The sequence below is a fragment of the Mustelus asterias genome, chromosome 4 (assembly GCF_964213995.1).
Source record: "Mustelus asterias chromosome 4, sMusAst1.hap1.1, whole genome shotgun sequence".
Lineage (NCBI taxonomy): Eukaryota > Metazoa > Chordata > Chondrichthyes > Carcharhiniformes > Triakidae > Mustelus > Mustelus asterias.
In genome coordinates this window covers 141,470,480-141,491,355 of record NC_135804.1, presented here as the reverse complement: position 1 = coordinate 141,491,355, position 20,876 = coordinate 141,470,480, and the positions used below count along the sequence as shown (strand labels likewise).

General features: G+C 45.4%; 1 protein-coding gene across 1 annotated transcript in view; it reads right to left on the bottom strand.

Annotated features, from left to right (window-relative positions):
* ophn1 (oligophrenin 1) overlaps positions 1 to 20,876 on the bottom strand; it is a 198,813-nt gene that overhangs the window by 62,199 nt on the left and 115,738 nt on the right. The window contains exons 14-18 of the mRNA XM_078211848.1: positions 20,218 to 20,292; positions 17,658 to 17,742; positions 8,213 to 8,271; positions 1,963 to 2,068; positions 1,036 to 1,195 (exon numbers count right to left, since the gene is read on the bottom strand). Of these exons, the coding sequence (XP_078067974.1) occupies positions 1,036 to 1,195; positions 1,963 to 2,068; positions 8,213 to 8,271; positions 17,658 to 17,742; positions 20,218 to 20,292 (485 nt within the window). The remainder of the gene's footprint in view (positions 1 to 1,035; positions 1,196 to 1,962; positions 2,069 to 8,212; positions 8,272 to 17,657; positions 17,743 to 20,217; positions 20,293 to 20,876) is intronic.

The following is a 20,876-nucleotide window of genomic DNA, read 5'->3' as shown; positions in this document are numbered from 1 at the left end:
TGCTTTATAATACATAACAATGATAAAAATATTTTGTCACTGACACTACCTATTTAACTGCTAGGGTGGCACAGTGGTCAGATTTGATTTGTCACGTGTATTAGTATACAGTGAAAAGTATTGTTTTTGCGCACTATACAAAGCATACCGTTCATACAGAAGGAAAGGAGAGAGTGCAGAATGTAGTGTTATAGTCATAGCTAGGGTGTTGAAAAAGGTCAACTTAATGCAGGGTGAGTCCATTCAAAAGTCTGATGACAGCAGGGAAGAAGCTGTTTTTGAGTTGGTCGGTATGTGATCTCAGACTTTTACATCTTTTTCCCGACAGAAGAAGGTGGAAGAGAGAATGTCCGGGGTGCGTGAGGTCCTTAATTATGCTGGCTGCTTTTCCAAGGCAGTGGGAAGTGTAGACAGAGTCAATCGATGGGAGGCTGGTTTGAGTGATGGACTGGGCTTCATTCATGACCCTTTGTAGTTTAATGCAGCCTTGGACAGAGCAGGAGCCCATACTAAACTGTGATACCAATAAGAATGCTTCCTATGGTGCATCTGTAAAAGTTGGAGAGAGTTGTAGCTGACATGCCAAATTCCCTTAGTCTCCTGAGAAAGTAGAGGCGTTGGTGGGCTGCCCACAGCGCCAGGAACACGGGATCGATTCCTGGCTTGGGTCGCAGTCTGTGCGGAATCTGTATGTTTACCCCGTGTCTGCGTGGGTTTCCTCCGGGTGCTCCGGTTTCCTCTGAAAGGCGTGCTGGTTCGGTGCGTTGGCCAAGCTAAATTTCCACCAGTGTACCCGAACAGGCGCCGGAGTGTGGCGACTCGGAGATTTTCACAGTAACTTCATTGCAGTGTTAATGTGAATCTACTTGTGACACTAATAAATAAACTTTAATTGATTAAACAATCCCCAACATTGCAATAATTCCTATTTTTGAATCAGGCCTCCAGAATTCTTAGCCTGCATTAACACCATAGACAGCGGTAAATTTTAAAACATCCCTTTCACTTCTCCCGATGGAGTAGATTGTTCTTTACCTTTTCGTAATGCTCAATCAAGATTTCCACGACAATGTTCTGAAACTTGATGTTTATCATGGCCGCAACTGTATCTTCCTGTGCTCTCATTAATGTTGGTCCAAATATCACCCCCATGTTGGAAGCTGTCATTAAGTTCTCCTTATAGTGACTACAAACACTGCACAAACACAGAATGGCATCGTTAGCCGAATGGCAAAGCAAGAGCAAGATGAATACATCCTTCATTCCAGCCACTTCCAACACCTCATCACGGGACGCTTTCCATCTGAGTCATCAATCACAGGATTTAGGCTGCGTAAATAGAGTATAATGATGTTTTGATTTGATTTATTGTCACATGTATTGGGCGGCACAGTGGTCAGCACTGCTGCCTCACAGCGCCAGGGACCCGGGTTCAATTCCCGGCTTGGGTGACTGTTTGTGAGGAGGCTGCATATTCTCCCCGTGTCCGCGTGGGTTTTCTCCGGGCGCTCCGGTTTCCTCCCACAGTCCAAAGACGGGGTTAGGTGGATTGACCATGATAAATCGACCATTAATGTTGGGGGATTAGCAGGGCAAATACATGGGGTTACGGGGAGAGGGCCTGGGTGGGATTGTTGTCGGTGCAGACCCAATGGGCCTTCTGCACTGTAGGGATTCTATGAAGACAGGAGCTCTTGGAGATACTACATGAGCTAGTTAAAAAGGTCTAAAACCTGGAAAGCTGTGTTAATATCTTGGATATGCTAAAGAGTTTCCCAGGGTGGGGGAGATGGCTGGAAAATCTCAGCCATTTTTTGAAATGGATCAAATGACTGGGATCTGTGCTGTATGTTCGATGCAAGAGTTTTTGTTTAAAACCTTAGAAGTGTCAACATATCTCCCCAAACCCAAATGCATGGGCCATTTAGAAGCTTCTGAACAATTGGTTCCCGTGATACTTACTTCACTAGATGTTTTATGATAAGTTCCAGCATTTCCCGATTTTTCTCAGGCAGCTTATGTACCAAGGAGTGAATGGCACCAAGTCTGTAATCCAGGTTGTCAGATTCTGCAATACATTAAACATCTGGTCACAACAGGACAATCCTTTCATTTCCAACTTCAATGTCCTCTAACCTGGTCTAGTCTTTACATCTTCAGATCCATACCATATGTTATCATATATAATTTAACGGGGGGTGGGAGGGAAATGAATGTTGGCATAGTGATAACGCTGATAGATTAGGGGTGGCACGGTGGCACAGTGGTTAGCACTGCTGCCTGACAGCACCAGGCACCCAGGTTCAATTCTGGCCTCGGGTCACTGTCGGTGTGGAGTTTGCACATTCTCCGTGTCTGCGTGGGTTTCCTCCGGGTGCTCCAGTTTCCCCCGGGTGCTCCAGTTTCCCCCCACACTCCAAAGATGTGCGGGTTAGGTTGATAGGCCATGCTAAATTGACCCTAGTGTCAGAGGGATTAGCAGGATAAATGTGTGGGGTTACAGGAATGGGGCCTGGGTGGGATTGTGGTCGGTGCAGACTTGATGGGCCAAATGGTCTCCTTCTGCACTGTAGGGTTTCTATGATTAATATCTCAAAGACCCATGGCTATTGTTCGTGCAGCATGGGTTCAAATCCCACCATGGCAGCGGGTGGGATTTAAATTTGATTAATAAAACTGCAATTTATCAATAGCTAGTCTCGGTAAGGGTGACCATGAAGCTTTCACTGATTGTTGTAAAAACAGAACTGATCCTGGAAGCACTTCTGCTATCCTTGTCTGATCCGGCCAACATGTGACCCCAGATCCACAGCAATGTGGGTGACTCTTAACTGCCCCTCTCAAATGTCCTAGCGAGCCGCTCAGTTCAAGGGCAGTTAGGGATGAGCAAATTCTTGCCTTGGCAGTGAGACCCAGATCACACAATAGAATAATTTACTTTTTAAATGTCGTGGAATTTCCTTTGCGAGGCACAAATGGAAGTTTCCCAATGCAACTACAACCATCCCGCCAACGTTAACCAACAAACCATCACAATGTCCTGTCAAATTAATTTGAATACATCAGAACAAAGGAATGAGAGGCCAGTGTCGTCTGGACGTAAACAAGGAGGCCTCAAAGGGTGGAGTTCAGTAGTAGGGAGAGTGGGTGAGGGTGGCTGAGTGACGCTGAAGAGCGCAAGGCAGATGGCTCTGTCTGAGAGATTTATTTGCAAGTCAGCATGGTGACACAGTGGTTAGCACTGCTGCCTCACAGCACCAGGGACCCGGGTTCAATTCCGGCCTTGGATGACTGTGTGGTGTTTGCACATTCCCCCCAGTACCTGCATGGATTTCCTCCAGGTGCTCCAGTTTCCTCCCACAGCCCAAAGGTGTGTAGGTTAGATGGATTGGCCATGCTAAATTGCCCCTCAGTGTCCAAGGTGATGTAGGTTAGATGGATTGGCCATGGGAAATGCACGGGGTCACAGAAATTGGGCCTGGGTGGGATGCCCTTTTGAAGAGTTGGTGCAGATTCGATGGGCCAAATAGCCTCTTTCTGCACAGTAGGGATTCTATAGATTCTAATTGCTCAATGGTTAGTCTACAAGCTTTTTTGTGTTCACTTCACACAGAGAGCATAACAGAGAGCGAGATGAATACAGGGAGAGAGACTGAAACTTAGCGGAGAGTGAACTGTGGGCTCTTCCGGATGAAGTGAAGGAGAAAGTTGACTGGCTCCTCAACATCCTGTTCCTGACCGCTGCTCGGGAGGCAGGCGTAGAGAGATATGGATCAATCATATCCAGGATTGAAGAGCTATGCCAGAAAATATTCAGGGATCAGGTCAGAGCTGGAAAGTTAAGACACTGACCACACCATTCGTGAACACCACCCCACTCAAAAACTCTGGAATTTGTTGATCAGTGACATTGTGGCAAAAGCCTCTGGCAGAATGAAGGTCAGTTGAACCTACAACCGTCCCACACATTCAGACTGAGAGCCTAGGTTTTCTCCCTCCCTGTCTTGGCAGAAACATAGAAACTAGAAGTAGGAGTAGGCCATTCAGCCCTTCGAGCCTGCCCTGTCATTCATCTCGAACATGGCTGATCATTGAATTCAATATCCTGATTCCCCCCCTTATCCCTTGATCAGCCCCTGGAGCTATATCAAATTTCTTCTTGAAATCAGACAATGTTTTGGCCTCAACTACATTCTGTGGGAGTGAATTCCACTCAGTCACCACTCTCTGGGTGAAGAAATTTCTCCTCACCTCAGTTCCATCCTCAAACTATGATCCCTAGTTCTGGACTCCCCCACCATTGGGATCATTCTTTCTGAATCTACCCTGTCTAACCCTGTTAGAATTTTCTAAGTTTCTATGAGATCCCCTCTCATTCTTCTAAACTGCAGTGAATATAATTCTAACCGACCTAGTCTCTCCTCATATGACAGACCTGCCATCCCAGGAGTCAGAGGGTCCCGATGTTGCAAACTACCTGGAAGAGGAGAGGAAACCCATGGTGGGAGGATGGAACTGTGGCCCTGAGGTTTTCAATGATAGGCAGAAGGGCACTATGCATCATCCAGCCACCAGGCTGGATATCCTGCAGAAAGCTGTTCAATTCATAGCTCTGGAAAGTCTCTCCTCCATAACCAAGGCACAAGTTCGATGATTGGCACCCCAGCCACCTGAGCGAAGAATTGAGAGATCTACCACCTGCTCCTTGTAGTTCATTGCTTCTGTAGATTGCATTCTAGGTGAATGGGCATGGGATTGCCATAGCTTGGCAGAGAGGACATGAGGAGCCATTGTGATTAATTGGGGCGGCATACCTTGGTATACAGGAGGACCTTCTGAACTTGTCTTTCAAGAGGTCCCCTCATACAGACTATGATTCACCACATCTCTGAAGTGAGGTGAACCACATGTCTTCCAAAACCTGGCCCCACTCCATGAATATTGCAGAAGAGTAGGACATGTCTATCCCCACAATGGAGCCCGCCAGGTCGGGAAGGTGGGGTGTGGGCTTTCGACCAAATCCCAGGCCACACCCTTAAAAGGCACTCCTGAAAATCGGAAACCTGAGGAACGTTGTTATGAATCCCTGAAGCTGGATCCGCCTACCCAAACCATCCTGACTCGGTGAAAACTCAAGGCTTTTAACTCTGATTCTCTCCACAGACACTGCCTTCTGCTGTTTGAACAGACTAATGGATTTCTGGGCTCTCTTGGAGATCTTGAGAGTATAACTAAACATTTAACTTACCCAGTACTGATCCACAAACACAGGATATAGAAGAGCTATAGAAATTATTGACAGATGATTGTCAAAACTATCACATGTTTCTATTCTTTTAATGTTGGGTTTACTGATTTAACTCAGATGGGGCCAGCACCCAAGGTCATTCAGCATTCCCTTCGGGAACTGCATGTCAACACTTACCTATGATGTGGAGATGCCGGCGTTAAAGTCGGAGTGCTGCTCCTTCATCAGGTGAGGAAGGAGCAGTGCTCCAAACCACATGCCCAGTATTTCAGGTTTCCTGGACATCGTATACCAGGATTCTCTAGTATTTACAACAGGGAAACATTTGATCGTGGTAAATCTTGTGCAGGTAGGCTAGGTCACATGAAGAGGTATACACCTGTGTTTAACATATCAAACCCAGCTACCAGTTTCACCCGGAAACAAACAGTACCAAAATCAAAGGGGATACATTGTATTGAGACTAAGGAAGGTCCTGGAGAGTAACTTGGGCGAAGGCGAGTGCTACAACACTGTAAACCGGACCAGCCGCCTGTGCCCGAGTCCACCCAGTGATGATCAATCTTGCAATATCTCTTGTTTCAAGGGTGGCAACACTTACCCAACTTTCAATGGCACATATTGGATTTGTGGTTCCCTATCAAGTGGAAGAGATGTTACCTTGGATATGTAGTCCAACACATTTATCATTCTCCTCGCCTTCCTTCTTTGATGAGACATCAACATTTTATCATGCTAATAGAACGCTACTATGGCATGATGCTCCCCTGGTATGGGATTGGGAAGTTGACTCAAGAAGACAATAGTCTAATCTCAATTTTGGAACACAGTGCCAATGATACAACCAATGCCCTCATTGAAATCAATAATGAGATGGTTGCTATATGCACCATGATACTTCAGCGTTGAGTGGCATTGGACCTTATCTTGGCAGCCAGGGGTGGAACATGTGCCGTAATTGGATCAGAGTGTTGCACATACATACCAGATAATTCAGAATCCATAACCGATCTAGCTGGTCATATTAAAGAAGAGATGGAGAAACTCAAGCAGGTCCAACCCTTTACTCTCAGGTGGTGGGCTTCAGGCTGATTAGGCTCCCCGGGAACATCAATCATGCAAGGGATTGTGTCCTTTTTTATTGCGATCCTAGCATTTGTTCCAATTGTGAACTTGCTCAAACGCTGCCGCACACAAGTAGTCAAGTCCACACAGAGTGCAGCAGCAGTGGTGGCAAACTGTGTGAGGGTCCAAAACGCCAAATAACCCTTCGAGATCCAAAAATATTTATTTAAAAACATCTATTTCGCGGCCGAATCTTGGGCTAGCCAAGGGCCAAGAGGGGGGATTTGTTAGAGGAAATTAGGATAACCTGATACATAAATCGAAGTAGACAAATTTAGAAATAAATATAGTACAGAAAAAAGTATAAAGTACCTCAAAATACAGAGGCACAATTGCATAGAACCACATATGACCACTGTTAGAGATTTAAAATATGTATTTTTAAAATATTCTGTACACCTTTGCCAAATATAGACTGCCCCAAGGCATAATGGGGTGAAAGCTAAGTGAGATGAACCACATTCTTTAAGAACAATACACCCACAGAACACAGAGTTTTATCAGTATAGGTTACAAGTTCCCAAACACTAACATGAATGGCCCAATGCAATTTCTACTGATGAGAAATGCTCGGCAGACAGTGAGAATGAAAACTTTTGAACTCCAAGACCTACATAATTGAGAAACAGTGGGAAAGGTACCTTTGAACTCTACAACCTATGTAATTGAAGTTGCTAAGAGACAAATGAGCGGGAGCCTCCAGATTCTATGGGCCAATGAATTCTCACGCTGCCAAAGAGTAGGATGTAATTGACCAAGGTAAATAATCCACATTAACATGATTGGTCCATCTTAATAGGATGGACCAGAGTAGGTGGGCAGATGATATCTGAAAAAGTATAATTGCAAAATATCTTGATAACATAATTTGAGCTGTCTCAAAGTGCTGTCCCTCCATGGTGGAACTAGGCCTTGGCAATAAAGTATGTCTTCAAACTAGAATGACTGTCTCCGGCTAGTTCTTTGTATTTGCTGAGCTGTATTAATAAAGAGAAATCTCCTGCATGAAGCCAGCAAACACATAGGTCTCTGAAAAACTGCTACAAGATTAAGAGATTTTAAGGACTTGCAGTTTCTGATATCGAAACTTCCTGATCTGCTGAGTACTTCCAACATTTTCTGTTCTCGTTCAAGGATATTCTTGACTGCTTGACTCAGATCCATGCTGGATGACAATTTTTCCTTCTTATTCATTGGGTGGGGGCGTTGTTGCAAGGCCAGCATTTATTGCCCATCCCTAATTGCTCTCATGAGAGTGGTGAGCTGCCTTCTTATAGGTCAATTAAATGGCTTGCTCAGCCATTTCAGAGTGCTTGGATCTTGAATCGCATGTGGGCCAGACCAGGTAAGGATGACATTTTTTCTTCACTAAAGGGCATTAGTGAACCAGATGGGTTTTAAAAACAATCTGGTAGTTCCATGCTCACCATGACTAGTCCCTGCATGTTATTGCATGATTTAATTTAATTGAATTTAACATTTCCCAGCTGCTGTCCTAGAGTCATACAGTGCAGAAAAGGCCCTTCGGCCCATCAAATCTGCACCAACAATATCTACCACGAAAGGTGTGCTAATCCTGCACTTGACCCATACACTTAAATATTACGATATTTCGAATGCTCATCCAAACATTTTTTAAAGGTTGTAAGGTTTCCAGCTTCAACTACCTTCCCAGGCAGTGCATTCCAAATTCCAGCTGTAGTGGGATTTGAACTCACTTCTCTGGATCATTAGTCCAGCCCTCTGGGTTACTAGTCCATAGCGTAAACACTATACCACCTTCCATTGAACCATGCAGTGTAAGACACCTTCACAGGTGGACAAGAAAAGAACACTTACTGGATGCGGAGACGAGTTCTCTATGTAGTTTGTAGGTCATCACTGGCTCTTCAAGATTCCTGCATTGATCAGAGAGTGGTGTTTTAATACTTAACCTACAACAAAGTTTTATCTTTGTACGAAACAGAAATATTAGCAGAGCTTCTAAAGAAACTTAAACTTTATCTTCATGCCCACTGGTTATATATTTAAAAGGGTTGCGGGTTGCTTTAAGAGCTGATTACATGATTTAATGGTCATTAGGGTGTTGCCACAGGTTGCTGTTTTACTTTCAGTTTGTACTTAGTGCAGTGCAGAGAGCAGCTCTTCAATAAATCTGTTGTTGTTACTTTGAATCCACGCATGCAAACCACATCCCCAACATTGTTAAGAGCATTACACCCGCCTACAAGGCAAGACATATTTAATTGGGAAGGGGACGGGGTCTGTCATTTGTCCTAAGTACACAAGCAAATATTTCAAACTCAAACAGTGTCAATATATTTAAGCAAATAGGAGCTTGCACGTCTTCTGCATCGATGCAGTTTTACTCATGTTAACAAAAATTAGGTTTGCATTTTTAGTGTGATGCTAGATTAGTAAATACATCATTCAAAATATGCCAAGTCAGGACTCTGCAATTCCCTTGCAGAGGGAAAAGTCATCAGCCCGGTTACTAGAGAGACATTTTCTGATGATACAAAGCTAAGTGGAAAAGTGAGCTGTGAGGACAGAAGGCTGCTGTATTTTTACAAACTTGGAAGGTGAGTGGCCCATCCACCTACAGGCCAATTGAGACCCTTAAGTATCAAAGCCTAAAGAATGCTCAGGAGATGTTGCAAACCATTAGCAGCGTTTCCCGAGACTCATGGGAATTAGGCTCTTTGCCAAGGAAAGATATTCCTGCCCAAGTGGAGGTAAAATAAAGTTCATAAAACGGATTCCTGGAATGAGCAGATTGTCCTTTGAAGAGGGATGGAGTTGGCCAGGCCAGGGAAGATGATTTCATTGACACATGTAAAACCTTCTGAAAGTGCTAGATACTGCAAGCATGTTTCTCCTGCCTTGGAGCCGAGGGTTCATTGAGTAAAAAGAAAAGGTCAGCCATTTCAGACTCAGATGAAAATAAATTTCTTTACTCACAGAAATGTGAATTTTAGAATTCCCTGCTGCCGAGGGCAGTGGATGCTCAGTCATTGAGTATATTGAAGACAGAGATCGATACGTTATTGGGCACTAAGATAATTCAGCATAGTGCAGGAAGATCAGCCATGATCTTAGAGAATGGCAGAGCAGGCTTGAAGGGCCCATTTTTTAATGTAACAGGGAAAACAAACACCAGGTGCAGACATTAAAGAGCAACCCAGCACTTCTCCCCACCTTGTGATGACCGAACTGGAAGTGCAGCTGCATGAGGTACTTGCAAGAGGAATGCTAATTCACAGTCCCAAAGATGTGCAGGTTAGGTGGATTGGCCATGCTAAATTGGCCCTACTGTCAGGGGGATTAGCAGGGCAAATATGAAGGGTTATGGGAATAGGACCTGGGTGGGATCGTGGTCAGTGCAGACTCGATGGGCCGAATGGCCTCTGTCTGCACTGTAGGGATTGTATGTATGATCTCAATGGGTTCATATTGAGCCAGGTTTCAGGCCACAGCGGTTCTTACCATCATCTGATGTACCAGCCCGATGCTTCAGGGCAGCACCAAACAGCAGAGCTCTGTATCTTTTGCTGTGACAACCTAAAGCCAGAGATGTCAACCTCCTCATTAATTTCCAGGTAAATTTATCCTGGTCTAAAATGCAGTGTGTAATGCTATTGTGCTTTCAAGAAATGTATTGTAATCATGTTCTCTGCAGTTATAAGCAAGCACTGAGCTGCCCGATTAGATGTCCTTTTAGTGCTGCTTAAATAATTTAATGGGTTTTTGTTTATTTTTAATCTGGGCCTAATGCACTCTCTTGGAGTTTATTACCTTTTTGGAATTGTTGGGGGGGGGGGGGGGGGGGGAGGGGGGGGTGGGGCCGAAGAATGATTGACAGGTCAGGTTGGACAGTTTTTTCTTCAAGAGTTCTTTTACATTCAGTTTTGGTTGCTGGCTGGTTAGAAGGTGTTTGGACTCCAGACTGGATGCAATGTTTTGTCTCTCTCCCTGGTATTAGAAATTCTGCTGGCTAGTTGGAAACAGTCTTTCTTACGCTCCTGGAGTGAAAGTTTTACTGGTGGTGGTTTGCTAGCTAGAGGCCAGCTGTGGCTCCATCTCTACCTCGAGGTGCTGGGAGTTCCAGAACGGAGAAGCCAGAGTTTCAATTCTCCACCCAAAGGACAGCAGGTGTTGCAAAACTGAAAAATCATGTGAGCATTCTTATTTTCTGTGCTAAACCTGGGACAGGTGAACATTTGTAGGAGTGTTTGTTTGGTTGGAATAGTATTTAGCTGTTAAGGTTTATACAACATCATGGTTGTTTTTTTTTCTTGGTTTTAATTGGTAAATGTTCTTGCTGATTTTCTTTCCATATGTTAACTGTACTCTTAAGTAAACTTTATTTAGTAAAAGCTCCCTCGTGGGTCACTTGAATCATACCTGAAATGAAACACCTCATGCTTACCCTAGCCAAATTCAAAGTGCAAAGCTTATAGTCTATCTAAAATACCTTGGAGTTTCTGACCTGGATTATAACATCTGGAAGGGTGTTGGGAGGCAGAATAGATTAAACAGGTTTGAATAAATACCTGATGAGGATAGAACTGCAGGACTATGAGGAAGAGCAGTGGAGTGAGACTATTCAGATAGCTGTTTCAATTAGCCAACACTAGCACGATGGGCCAAATGGTCTGCACCCTATGCTACAAGCTTCTGCCAGTAGAGCCTTTCCTGAGAGGCAATTCCTTGCAGTGACTTGGAAGGTAAAGTGCGATCCGCGTGCCAAAGATTCCCATTGACCGCACTTGCGTTGGGTCCAGCATTTTGACTTTGCCCAAGGACATCACTCAGCCATATTGACCAACAATACCGATCGCACACTGTTCACCCAGACAGACCCCTAACGGCAAACAAGATGGACACGAAGAATGCGAAAACGGCACATGCGCAGTGGCCCTGGGGTTGCCAAACTCCTCCTACAGTGGGGGCAAATTCAACAGCAAAATGAACCAGATGACATTGCAAAGCTGCTTTGAATTGGAAGTGCGATTACACTATTAAACTACACTAAAGGAAGGCTGAAGGAACAAATTCAAACTGAATAGTACAAAGATGTAAACAGCTTTTTCAGAAAAGTGGATTTGGAATCAATTTTCCAATAGGTTATTCCCATCTGCAATGAGGTATTAGAATGCTGACTAGATCAATGTCTTGCCATTATAGTTTTCTATGCTAATACTGCTCCATCGATCCATACTGTGCATCATAAAACAGAAAGCTCAATGTTATTTTCTCCCCATCAGTGTCACGCAGCAGAGAGTGGAAGGGAAATTGCTATCAAGACTCTGCTCATGGTGTTCTGGAGGTGTGACAACTCCAGTCTCATTTCTCTTCTTTCTATGTGCCTGGTCTCCTTGTGGTAATTCCCAACAGCCGCACTTGTAAACAGCACGGTGGCACAGTGGTTAGCATTGCTGCCTCTCAGCGCCAGGGACCCAGGTTCGAATACTGGCTTGAGTCAGTGTGTGTGTGGAGTCTGCACGTTCTCCCCGTGTCTGCGTGGGTTTCCTCCGGGTGTTCCGGTTTCCTCCAAAACATTGGATGTATTCAAGAAGCGGCTGGATATAGCACTTGGGGCAAATGGGATCAAAGGTTATGGGGAAAAAGCAGGATTAGGCTGTTGAGTTGGATGATCAGCTCTGGTGGAGCAGACTCGAAGGGCCAAATGGCCTCCTCCTGCTCCTATCTTCTATGTTTCTGTATTTCTCCGTCAGTCTGAAAGACGTGCTGGTTAGGTGCATTGGCTATGCTAAATTCTCCCTCAGTGTACCCGAACAGGTGCCGGAGTGTGGCGACTAGGGGATTTTCACAGTAACTTCATTGCGGTGTTAATGTAGGCCTACTTATGTCACAAATAAATAAACTAAACTAAGCACTCTGAATATCAGCAACTCACTGCCAGACTATTGGGTACAAAGCATCTCTTGGCATTGTGTGTCACTTTGTGGAATATAGACAATTCTGACATGAATAGATTGCAATTGAAGTGAATCTCACACCTGTCAGACGCTCTGAAGAATTTGTTCATAATGAACACTCAAGTTTCACTTCTAAAGCTATTAATTGGTTGGCTGTTTCCTGCTCTGAAGTATTAAACATGCCCTCATCTGCACCGCACACAATGATAGAATCATGGAATGGTCACGGTACAGAATGAGGCCATTCGGCCCATTTGGTCCATGCCAGTTCTCAACTCAGCCCGTTGCACTCCCCTGCCACAATCCAGTAGCTCTGCAACATTTCCCTCTTCAGGCGCTTATCCAATTCTCTTGTGTAGGAAGGCCTCCACTGAGCTCTCAGGCAGTGCAATCCCGATCCAAAACAGTCACTGTGCGAAGTTAACTCTTTCTGTAATTTCGCTTGTTTAATAACCACTCACGTCTCCGTTGTGTTACTTGCGAATCACCTTAAATCCGTGTCCTTTGGTTCCCAACCCTTCCATCAATGGGAACAGATTCTGCACCCCCCCCCCCACCAAATCTGTCTAGACCTCTTGTGATTTTAAACAGGTCGATCGAGTCTCCTCTCGCCCTTCTCTTCGCTAAGGAGAAAAATCCCAGCTTTTCCAATCCATCCTCGTGACTGAAATCCCTCATTCCTGGATCCATTCTCGTGTATCCTTTCTGCACCCTCCCAAAGCCTTCGCTTCCTCCCTGGAGTGCAATGCCAAGAATCGGACACGTTACCACAGATGGAGTGATTGCATTTATCCAACACTGGCTTTCGGATGAACAAAGAGCAGAAAATGGCATCTTTTGAACCCACAGAGCCTGTTCTTATTCGTTTCCACTTCCAGACTGACAGATGAAGCGGGGAAGGAGTTAAATTCTAGAGTTCAAGTGAAACATGCATAGATTTAGCAAAAAAAAACACAAAAATAAATTGAAAAAAACTGGAAGAGTGAATGAGAAAAAGGAGAGCAGGAATATTCAAGGCAACAGCAATAGAAATGAGGATTTATCATGTGCTTTCTTGACATTGAAAAAATATCCTAAGATGTTTTGAAGAAATATCAGATAGAAATTGATTCCGAGCCTAAGGGGGAGATGTGAGGAGGCTTAGCTAAAGGTTACAATGAGGGTCTTAAAGGAAAGGGAGAGTTGGAGAGGCAGGGGCATTTGGGGAGGGAATTCCAGGGCTGAATGTTCAGTTGTCAATGGTGAGACAAAGGGAGTGGAAACTGGGCGCCCAGGCCAGGGGTGATAACCCCCAGGACTTGCATGGGGAGTTACTGATTGACCTCCCTGTAGGACTCAATGGGGATTGGTAATTAACTTATTTGATTTGATTTAATATTGTCACATGCATTAGTATACAGTGAAAAGTGTTGTTTCTTGCCCACTATACAGACAAAGCATACTGTTCACAGAGAAGGAAAGGAGAGAGTGCAGAATGTAGTGTTACAGCTAGGGTGTAGACAAAGATCAACTTAGTGCGAGGTGGGTCAAAAGTCTGATGGCAGCAGGGAAGAAGCTGTTCTTGATTCAGTTGGTACATGACCTCAGACTTTTGTATCTTTATCCCAACGGAAGAAGGTGGAAGAGATGTCCAGGGTGCGTGGGGTCCTCGATTATGCTGGCTGCTTTGCCGAGGCAGTGGGAAGAGTAGACAGAGTCAATGGATGGGAGGCTGGTTTGCGTGATGGACTGGGCTACATTCACAACCCTTTAGTTTTTTGCGGTCTTGGACAGAGCAGGAGCCTTACCGAGCTGTGATACATCCAGAAATAATGCTTTCTACGGTGCATCTGTAAAACATTGTGCTGAAGGGAGGTGAGGTGAGGGGCAAAACTAGAAAACAATACAAGTTCACAGCTTGATTGGGGAAAGAATTGATCTTTTGAAAAATAGTTGAAGATTTTATTGCAGCCTTCCGCAGTTAAATCTCTTTTAACTTCTTTTCACAATCTGAGGATTCAGGGTAGACCATTTAGGATGGAGCTGGAGATGGACTAGTGAGCCTGTGGAATTCATCACCACAGGAAACTGTTGATGCCAAAACATAGAACATAGAACAGTACAGCACAGAACAGGCCCTTCGGCCCACGATGTTGTGCTGAGCTTTATCTGAAACCAAGATCAAGCTATCCCACTCCCTATCATCCTGGTGTGCTCCATGTGCCTATCCAATAACCGCTTAAATGTTCCTAAAGTGTCTGACTCCACTATCACTGCAGGCAGTCCATTCCACATCCCAACCACTCTCTGCGTAAAGAACCTACCTCTGATATCCTTCCTATATCTCCCACCACGAACCCTATAGTTATGCCCCCTTGTAATAGCTCCATCCACCCGAGGAAATAGTCTTTGAATACATTGAATGTATTCAAGAGACGGCTGGATATAGCACTTGGGGTGAATGAGATCAAACGTTATGGGGAAAAAAAAGCAGGATCAGGCTATTGAGTTGGACGATCAGCCATGGTTGTGATGAATGGTGGAGCAGGCTCGAAGGGCCGAACGGCTTCCTCCTGCTCCTATCTTTCTATGTTTCTAACTAGTAATGAGAGTGTTGGTCCACTTTTAGTGGGTAAAAACCTACCCTACAATTTTCCTGGACCCAAGGATTAAAACAAAAATGGAAACAGCCGCCCTGAAGGACTGTGTCCTCGGCACTACAATAAATACCAAGTTATCAGGAGAACTTAAACAATTCCTTCTGGATTAGATTTGTCATCACTTTTATCTTATGAGCAGCACTCGGGGATGCTTCACTGCCAGACGCCTGCCAGAGAAATGTTGAATGGAGCCATTAAAAAGTTAGGAGACTGCAGTTACCTTTCAAACCCTTCTCTTTTCCCCCACCACAACAGCCAGTTTAATAATCCAACAGTCTCTCCCACCACAATCCAAACTCAAACCCCACGTGCACAACAAGTGACCCAGACAAACATCAGATCCGTTGTTGTCTCCGGATGGTTCAGGAGGATTTACGACATGCTCCGGTCATTTCAGAGCATGGTTAGTGTCAGTCACCTTAATACCAGACAGAATCACCTGACAGGTATATTCACAGAAGAATTTTTAAACAGCAGTGGAAAAGAAAATGCTGTCAGCTGTCCAAAGTGAGCTCAAATAAATCTGCTGATTTTTGGAGCGAAGGAGACAGTGTACAGGCTGAAGCAAAACAGAAAATGCTGGAAAATCTCAGCGGGTCTGACAGCGCCTGTGGGGAGAGAATAGAGCCAACGTTGAGAGTCTGGATGATCCTTCGTCAGAGTCCAATGCTGAATTCCTTTTGACGTGCTTTCCTCGCTGGCTTTTCGGGCGAGATTTTCCATTCCCCCCCCCCCCCACCAATCTTCCAGTCCCGCCGATGTCAACAATGCTTTGTGGCATTTGCCGGCTGCGCTGCTGGGGAACTTGCTGCGGGCGGGAATGGAAGATCCCGCTGGTGGGAAAGGCTGGAAAATTCAGCCCACAGCTCGGAAGGAGGTCGCCTGACCAGTCGTGCCTCTGCCAAGGGCTGCACTTCCACCGATTAAGACGTTTCTTCCTTGCCGTCACAATTGTGGTGAACTCCGAGATATTCGGCATGATGGTGCGCATCAGACGTTGCAGGGAGCAGAGTTACACCTGAAGGCAGACCCTCACTGGCGATCCCAGCGGTCAGTAAGCCGGGGTTGTTTGCCCGATATTTGCACACATCTTTTACCCTGATTTATTTCGATCTGTTCCCAGCAGGTATGAAGCTTGTTCAGAAGTGCTGCTCAAAGCACTCGTCACCCCTTGCCACTCTCAGCTCTGCTCACTACCTTCCCCACCCCTCCCCCCCTTACCCCTCAGCCATGCACCCCTGACATTGCTCACCCTCACCACCAACACCGTTCAACGCCCCAGAGCCCCCGGCAAGCCCCCTCTCCTCTGACATGGCGGTGGGACTAAGGAGCTGGGGTTCTGGGTGATGACCGATGGTGCGGCAAAACTCAGCAAAGCTGGGAAGGAGGCGGGGGGGGGGGGAAGGAGGTGGGGGGGCGGTGGGGGGGGGGGGGGGGGGGCCGGGGTGGTGAGGGAAGGGGGGGCTAGAATTAAACATTGACAGCAGATACATTTAAAAACACTGCGAGTTGCTGAACTAATGGCAGACCTCCAGGCATTTGCCTTTAGTTCCTGACAGATAAGGGGAGGTGGGTGAGTTGGGGGTGGGGGAGTAATTGCCCCTCATCACCTGGACTCACAACACCTCACTGGTGGATCCACGCTGGAGTGAGAGAGAAAGCTCCAAAGACTAATAGGATTAGAATAGATAGATGCTTGATGGCCAGCATGGATATGATGGGCCAAAGGGCCTCTTTCCGATGGGCCAAAGGGCCTCTTTCCGTGCTGTATGACTCTATGGATTGGATTTTCCAGCCGCGCTCACCCCAAAACCGGAGAATCCCCTCCGAGGTCAACGACCTTTGCATGGTCCGCCCCTCGCTCGCTCCGGAGTCAGTGAGAGCACATTGCCCTTGTCCATCCCCCTCTCTCTGTGCTGTTTAATCAGTTTATAAAGCACCCTTTCTGTTGAATCCAGGTGAAGATTGATTCTTGTCCCGAAACACAGATAATAAGCAAACTGGGAAAAGTTATTTTTTTAAATTTTTGTCACAAGTAGGCCCATGGATGGGAAAATTCCGCCCTGTGATTCTACGGATGGAATTTTCTGCTTCTGCCGGCCAGAAAATCCTGCCCTTTGACTCCAGCGCAAAAAGGTAAGGCTATAGTTCCAAACACAGTCAGCAGGGGGCACTCACATTCCACTGAAGATTTGGCCCTATGTCTGCTCGTAAGCCAATATCCTTCTTAAAACAAACATACATTGGGCAAGGCTCGAGAAACATAGCTGGTTTAAAGTGACAGTTGCAGTTTTGAAGGCAGTACCGCCCCCCCCCCCCCCACCCCAGTTAAAAGATATTTGTTGTTTTGAACTACTTAGGTGGAGATTGTTTTTAAAGAGCCCAGCAAGTGTTGGGAGAGAGTTGGCTGAACTGGTGGAAGTGGGTTCAATAGTAACTTTCGAAAAGAGACCTAAATAAGTCCTGAAAAGAAAGGAGTTGCGCGACAATGGAGAAAGGGTTGTATTGGAAAGCTGTTTCAAAACGCCCACAGGCAGGAAGAGCCTCCTTCTGCACTGTAATGTTATAGGACTTAGCACACCAGTAACTATTAAACTATCAATAAAAGATGGGCAAATATATCACTTCAGGCAAGGTGTAATAGACGATGTGGGTGTAGTATCAATAGCATCATTCCACTCAGAGAGAGGGAAGGTCTCCTACCTGAGGTAGTGCTTCAGTGCGCTGGTGATCGTTTTTATATCCCACTCAATGTTCTGAAGATCGACATCACCAGGACGATTTGGATCTAACAGAAAAATACATAAAAGAAACCACAATCGTTGGTAAAGGTTGATCAGTTTAACAAGGCGTTAGAATCATAGAATCCCTACAGTCCAGGAGGCCGCCATTTGGCCCATCGAGCCTGCACCAATAACAATCCCACCCAGGCCCTACCCCCATAACCCCACATATTTACCCTGCTAATCCCCGACACTAGGGTCAATTTAGCATGGCCAATGCACCTAACCAGCACATCTTTGGGCTGTGGGAGGAAACCGGAGCACCCGGAGGAAACCCACGCAGACACAGGCAGAATGTGCAAACTTCACACAGAGAGTGATCCAAGGCCGGAACTGAACCCGGGTCCCTGGCGCTGCGAGGCAGCAGTAATCTGCCTTCTACTGAAAAATGGGATATTGAGTGACATTGGGTGGCTCTGTGTCTATTTATCTGTCGTCACCCAGTTGCAGTTTCCTCACTGTGCCACCATGCCACCTGCCACTATGCCTCATTTTGTACACATACTTTCACTTGGGTGAAGGAACAGTAAGCAGGGCATCACATATTGAGACGGGACATGACTCCTTATTGCAAGAGCTTCCCAGACCCAGTATAATTAGAATGGTCTCTAATAAAAATAAATACCTTCAACTTTATTGAGCCTAATGCTTTGCCACATGATTTGTTCTTTTTGATCTACTGCTTATTCCTCTTCCCTATCTTCTGCCATCCAATCCTGAAGGTATTGATAATCTAGAACCTCATCCCAAATGGGCATTTCCAATCTCAGTCCAAATGGCAAGTGGTGCTCGGGATGGGGGGGGGGGGGGGGGGATTTGAGTATTTGAGTGAGGAGGGGGGGGTTGAGTGAGGAAAACTCAATGTCTTTCCCTTGTCTCAGTGACCACAACTGTACCAAAGTACTCACGATGTGGTCTGACAGTGCACTGGACAAGTTCAGTGCAATTTCCTCTGACTTCAATGCCACAGCCTGGATTACATATTAGCGGGAGATGATGATGCAGTAGTAATGTCACTGGACTAGTAATCCAGGGGCCCAGGCTACTGCGCTGGGGACACGGGTTCAAATCTCACCACGGCAGCTGGTGGAATTTAAATTCAATTAATAAATCTGGAATATAAATAAATATGGTAACCATGACAACCATTATCAATGGTTGCAAAAACTCATCTGGTTCCTTTTAGGGAAGGGAATTTGCCGTCTTTACCCAGCCTGGCCTACATGTGACTTCAGAGCCACAGCAATGTGGTTGACTCTTAACTGTCCTGTGAAATGGCCTCACAAACCATTGAGTTCAAGGAGCAAATAGGAACGGGGAACAAACACTGGCCTTGCCAAGGCTGCCCACGTCCCATGAATGATTTTTTTTTTTTTTAAATGTTAACTTTTTTGATTATTGCAGTGAACAACTGAAGGTTGAATCTGTGGAATTTGTTGGGAAATTATCCTTTGATGTGACTGGCAGAAGACAGGACAATCAAAAGCTACTTTGGCCCAATGCGGATTTTTATCTGTTCGCCAATGGCGGCTGTGTCTTTACTTGCTGAAGTATTAAACTTTGCAACTCCTTTCCTAAACTTCTTCACCTCTTCCGTCCTTGAAATTTACCTCTGTGACCAAGTACCGGTCTTACCATCTCCCAATCTGTCCCGGTATGAAATCCTTTCCGCTCAATCAACTCAGGACGTAAATTTTACACTTCCGTGATAAAGACTCAATATAAACGCAAGGATTGCTGCCATCATTCATACATTACAGCAGGATGTCTCATTGCTGCCTGGGGTCCAGGCCACCTTCATCATGCGGTTCTTGCACAGGGTTTCCACCCCAGCCCACCAACCTCTCCTTTTATATAAATACCGATCATAACATGAATCCAAACAGTGAAATAAGAGAAAAGGGAAATGGGAACTGGAATGAATTAATGTCAAGATTTGTTTTCTGAAAAACATTCCAATCCCTGCCAAATGAGAACACTGGAGAATTTAAAGATCGCCAGTCGCCTCAGGCTGTTCCAACCCATCGTGCGACTCAAAACGCAGGAAAACTCAACACATTGGAACTTTTAACAGAAGCAGCATGATTGGCCAAAATGTGAGCGAGAGAGAGAGAGACAGGAAATAGCTCCCTCTTCAGCCCGTCTGCCTTGGAGACTTATCTCTACTACAGGCACAGGATGCGGGGGAGTGTGGGGGGCGGTTGGTATTGGGAAATGGCACAAGGTGAGGGGGTCGGTATTGGCAAATGACCCCCCCCCCCCCCCACTCCACCCCAGTGCAGGACATTGGAGATACAATCCCAGAAAATCTATATATTGCTAGTACTTGACACTCCGATGCAGGTATGACATTGGCACCCATTCCAGTCCAATCCTGGTCTATCCAATGAAGACTCCCTGTAGTGAGATGTGCAATGATGATAAGTAAGGGTCAGAGGGAGGTAGACCAGTAACGTTCTTGATAAGCTGTGTCTCCTCACCAAAATACTGAGTTAGTAGTTTCTGTACTTGGAGGTTGCTGCCAACAGTTCTGTAAACACCTTCTGTGGTGATTCCTGCAAAGAATCAATAAATCCAAATTCAATATTTCATTAAAATGGGGCTGAATATTAAAAATCAGTATTAAAAATCATTACCAGTTTCCACAAATTTAATTCCGCGGATGAGATTATTTTATTCACCAAGATAAAAAGAAGCTTATTCTTTAAATGAGGAATGGAATGGAAGGAAGCAGTTCTGGAGGGACAAGATCAGTCATCTCCTCTGTCCGGGAAGCGTGATTTGATTTGATTTATTATTGTCACGTGTATTGGGATACAGTGGAAAGTATTGTTTCTTGCGCGCTGTACAGACAAGGCATACTGTTCGTAGAGTACATAGGGGAGAAGGAAAGTGGAAGGTGCAGAATGTAGTGGTGCAGTTACAGATGAGGTATGCAAAGAGGCAAGTGGATGAGTTAGAGTGTTGGTTAGATGGGGACTTATACCAGGTGCACAGTGAATCTTCTCACAATGCATTACAGCAATAGGGACACACTTGCTCCGTGTGTGTTTAATGGCAGGGACAGCGCAAATCTGCTCTCAAATCAGCTACAGTAGCAGGGACAAATCTCAAATCTGTTCAGCGGGTTGCTGTGGTA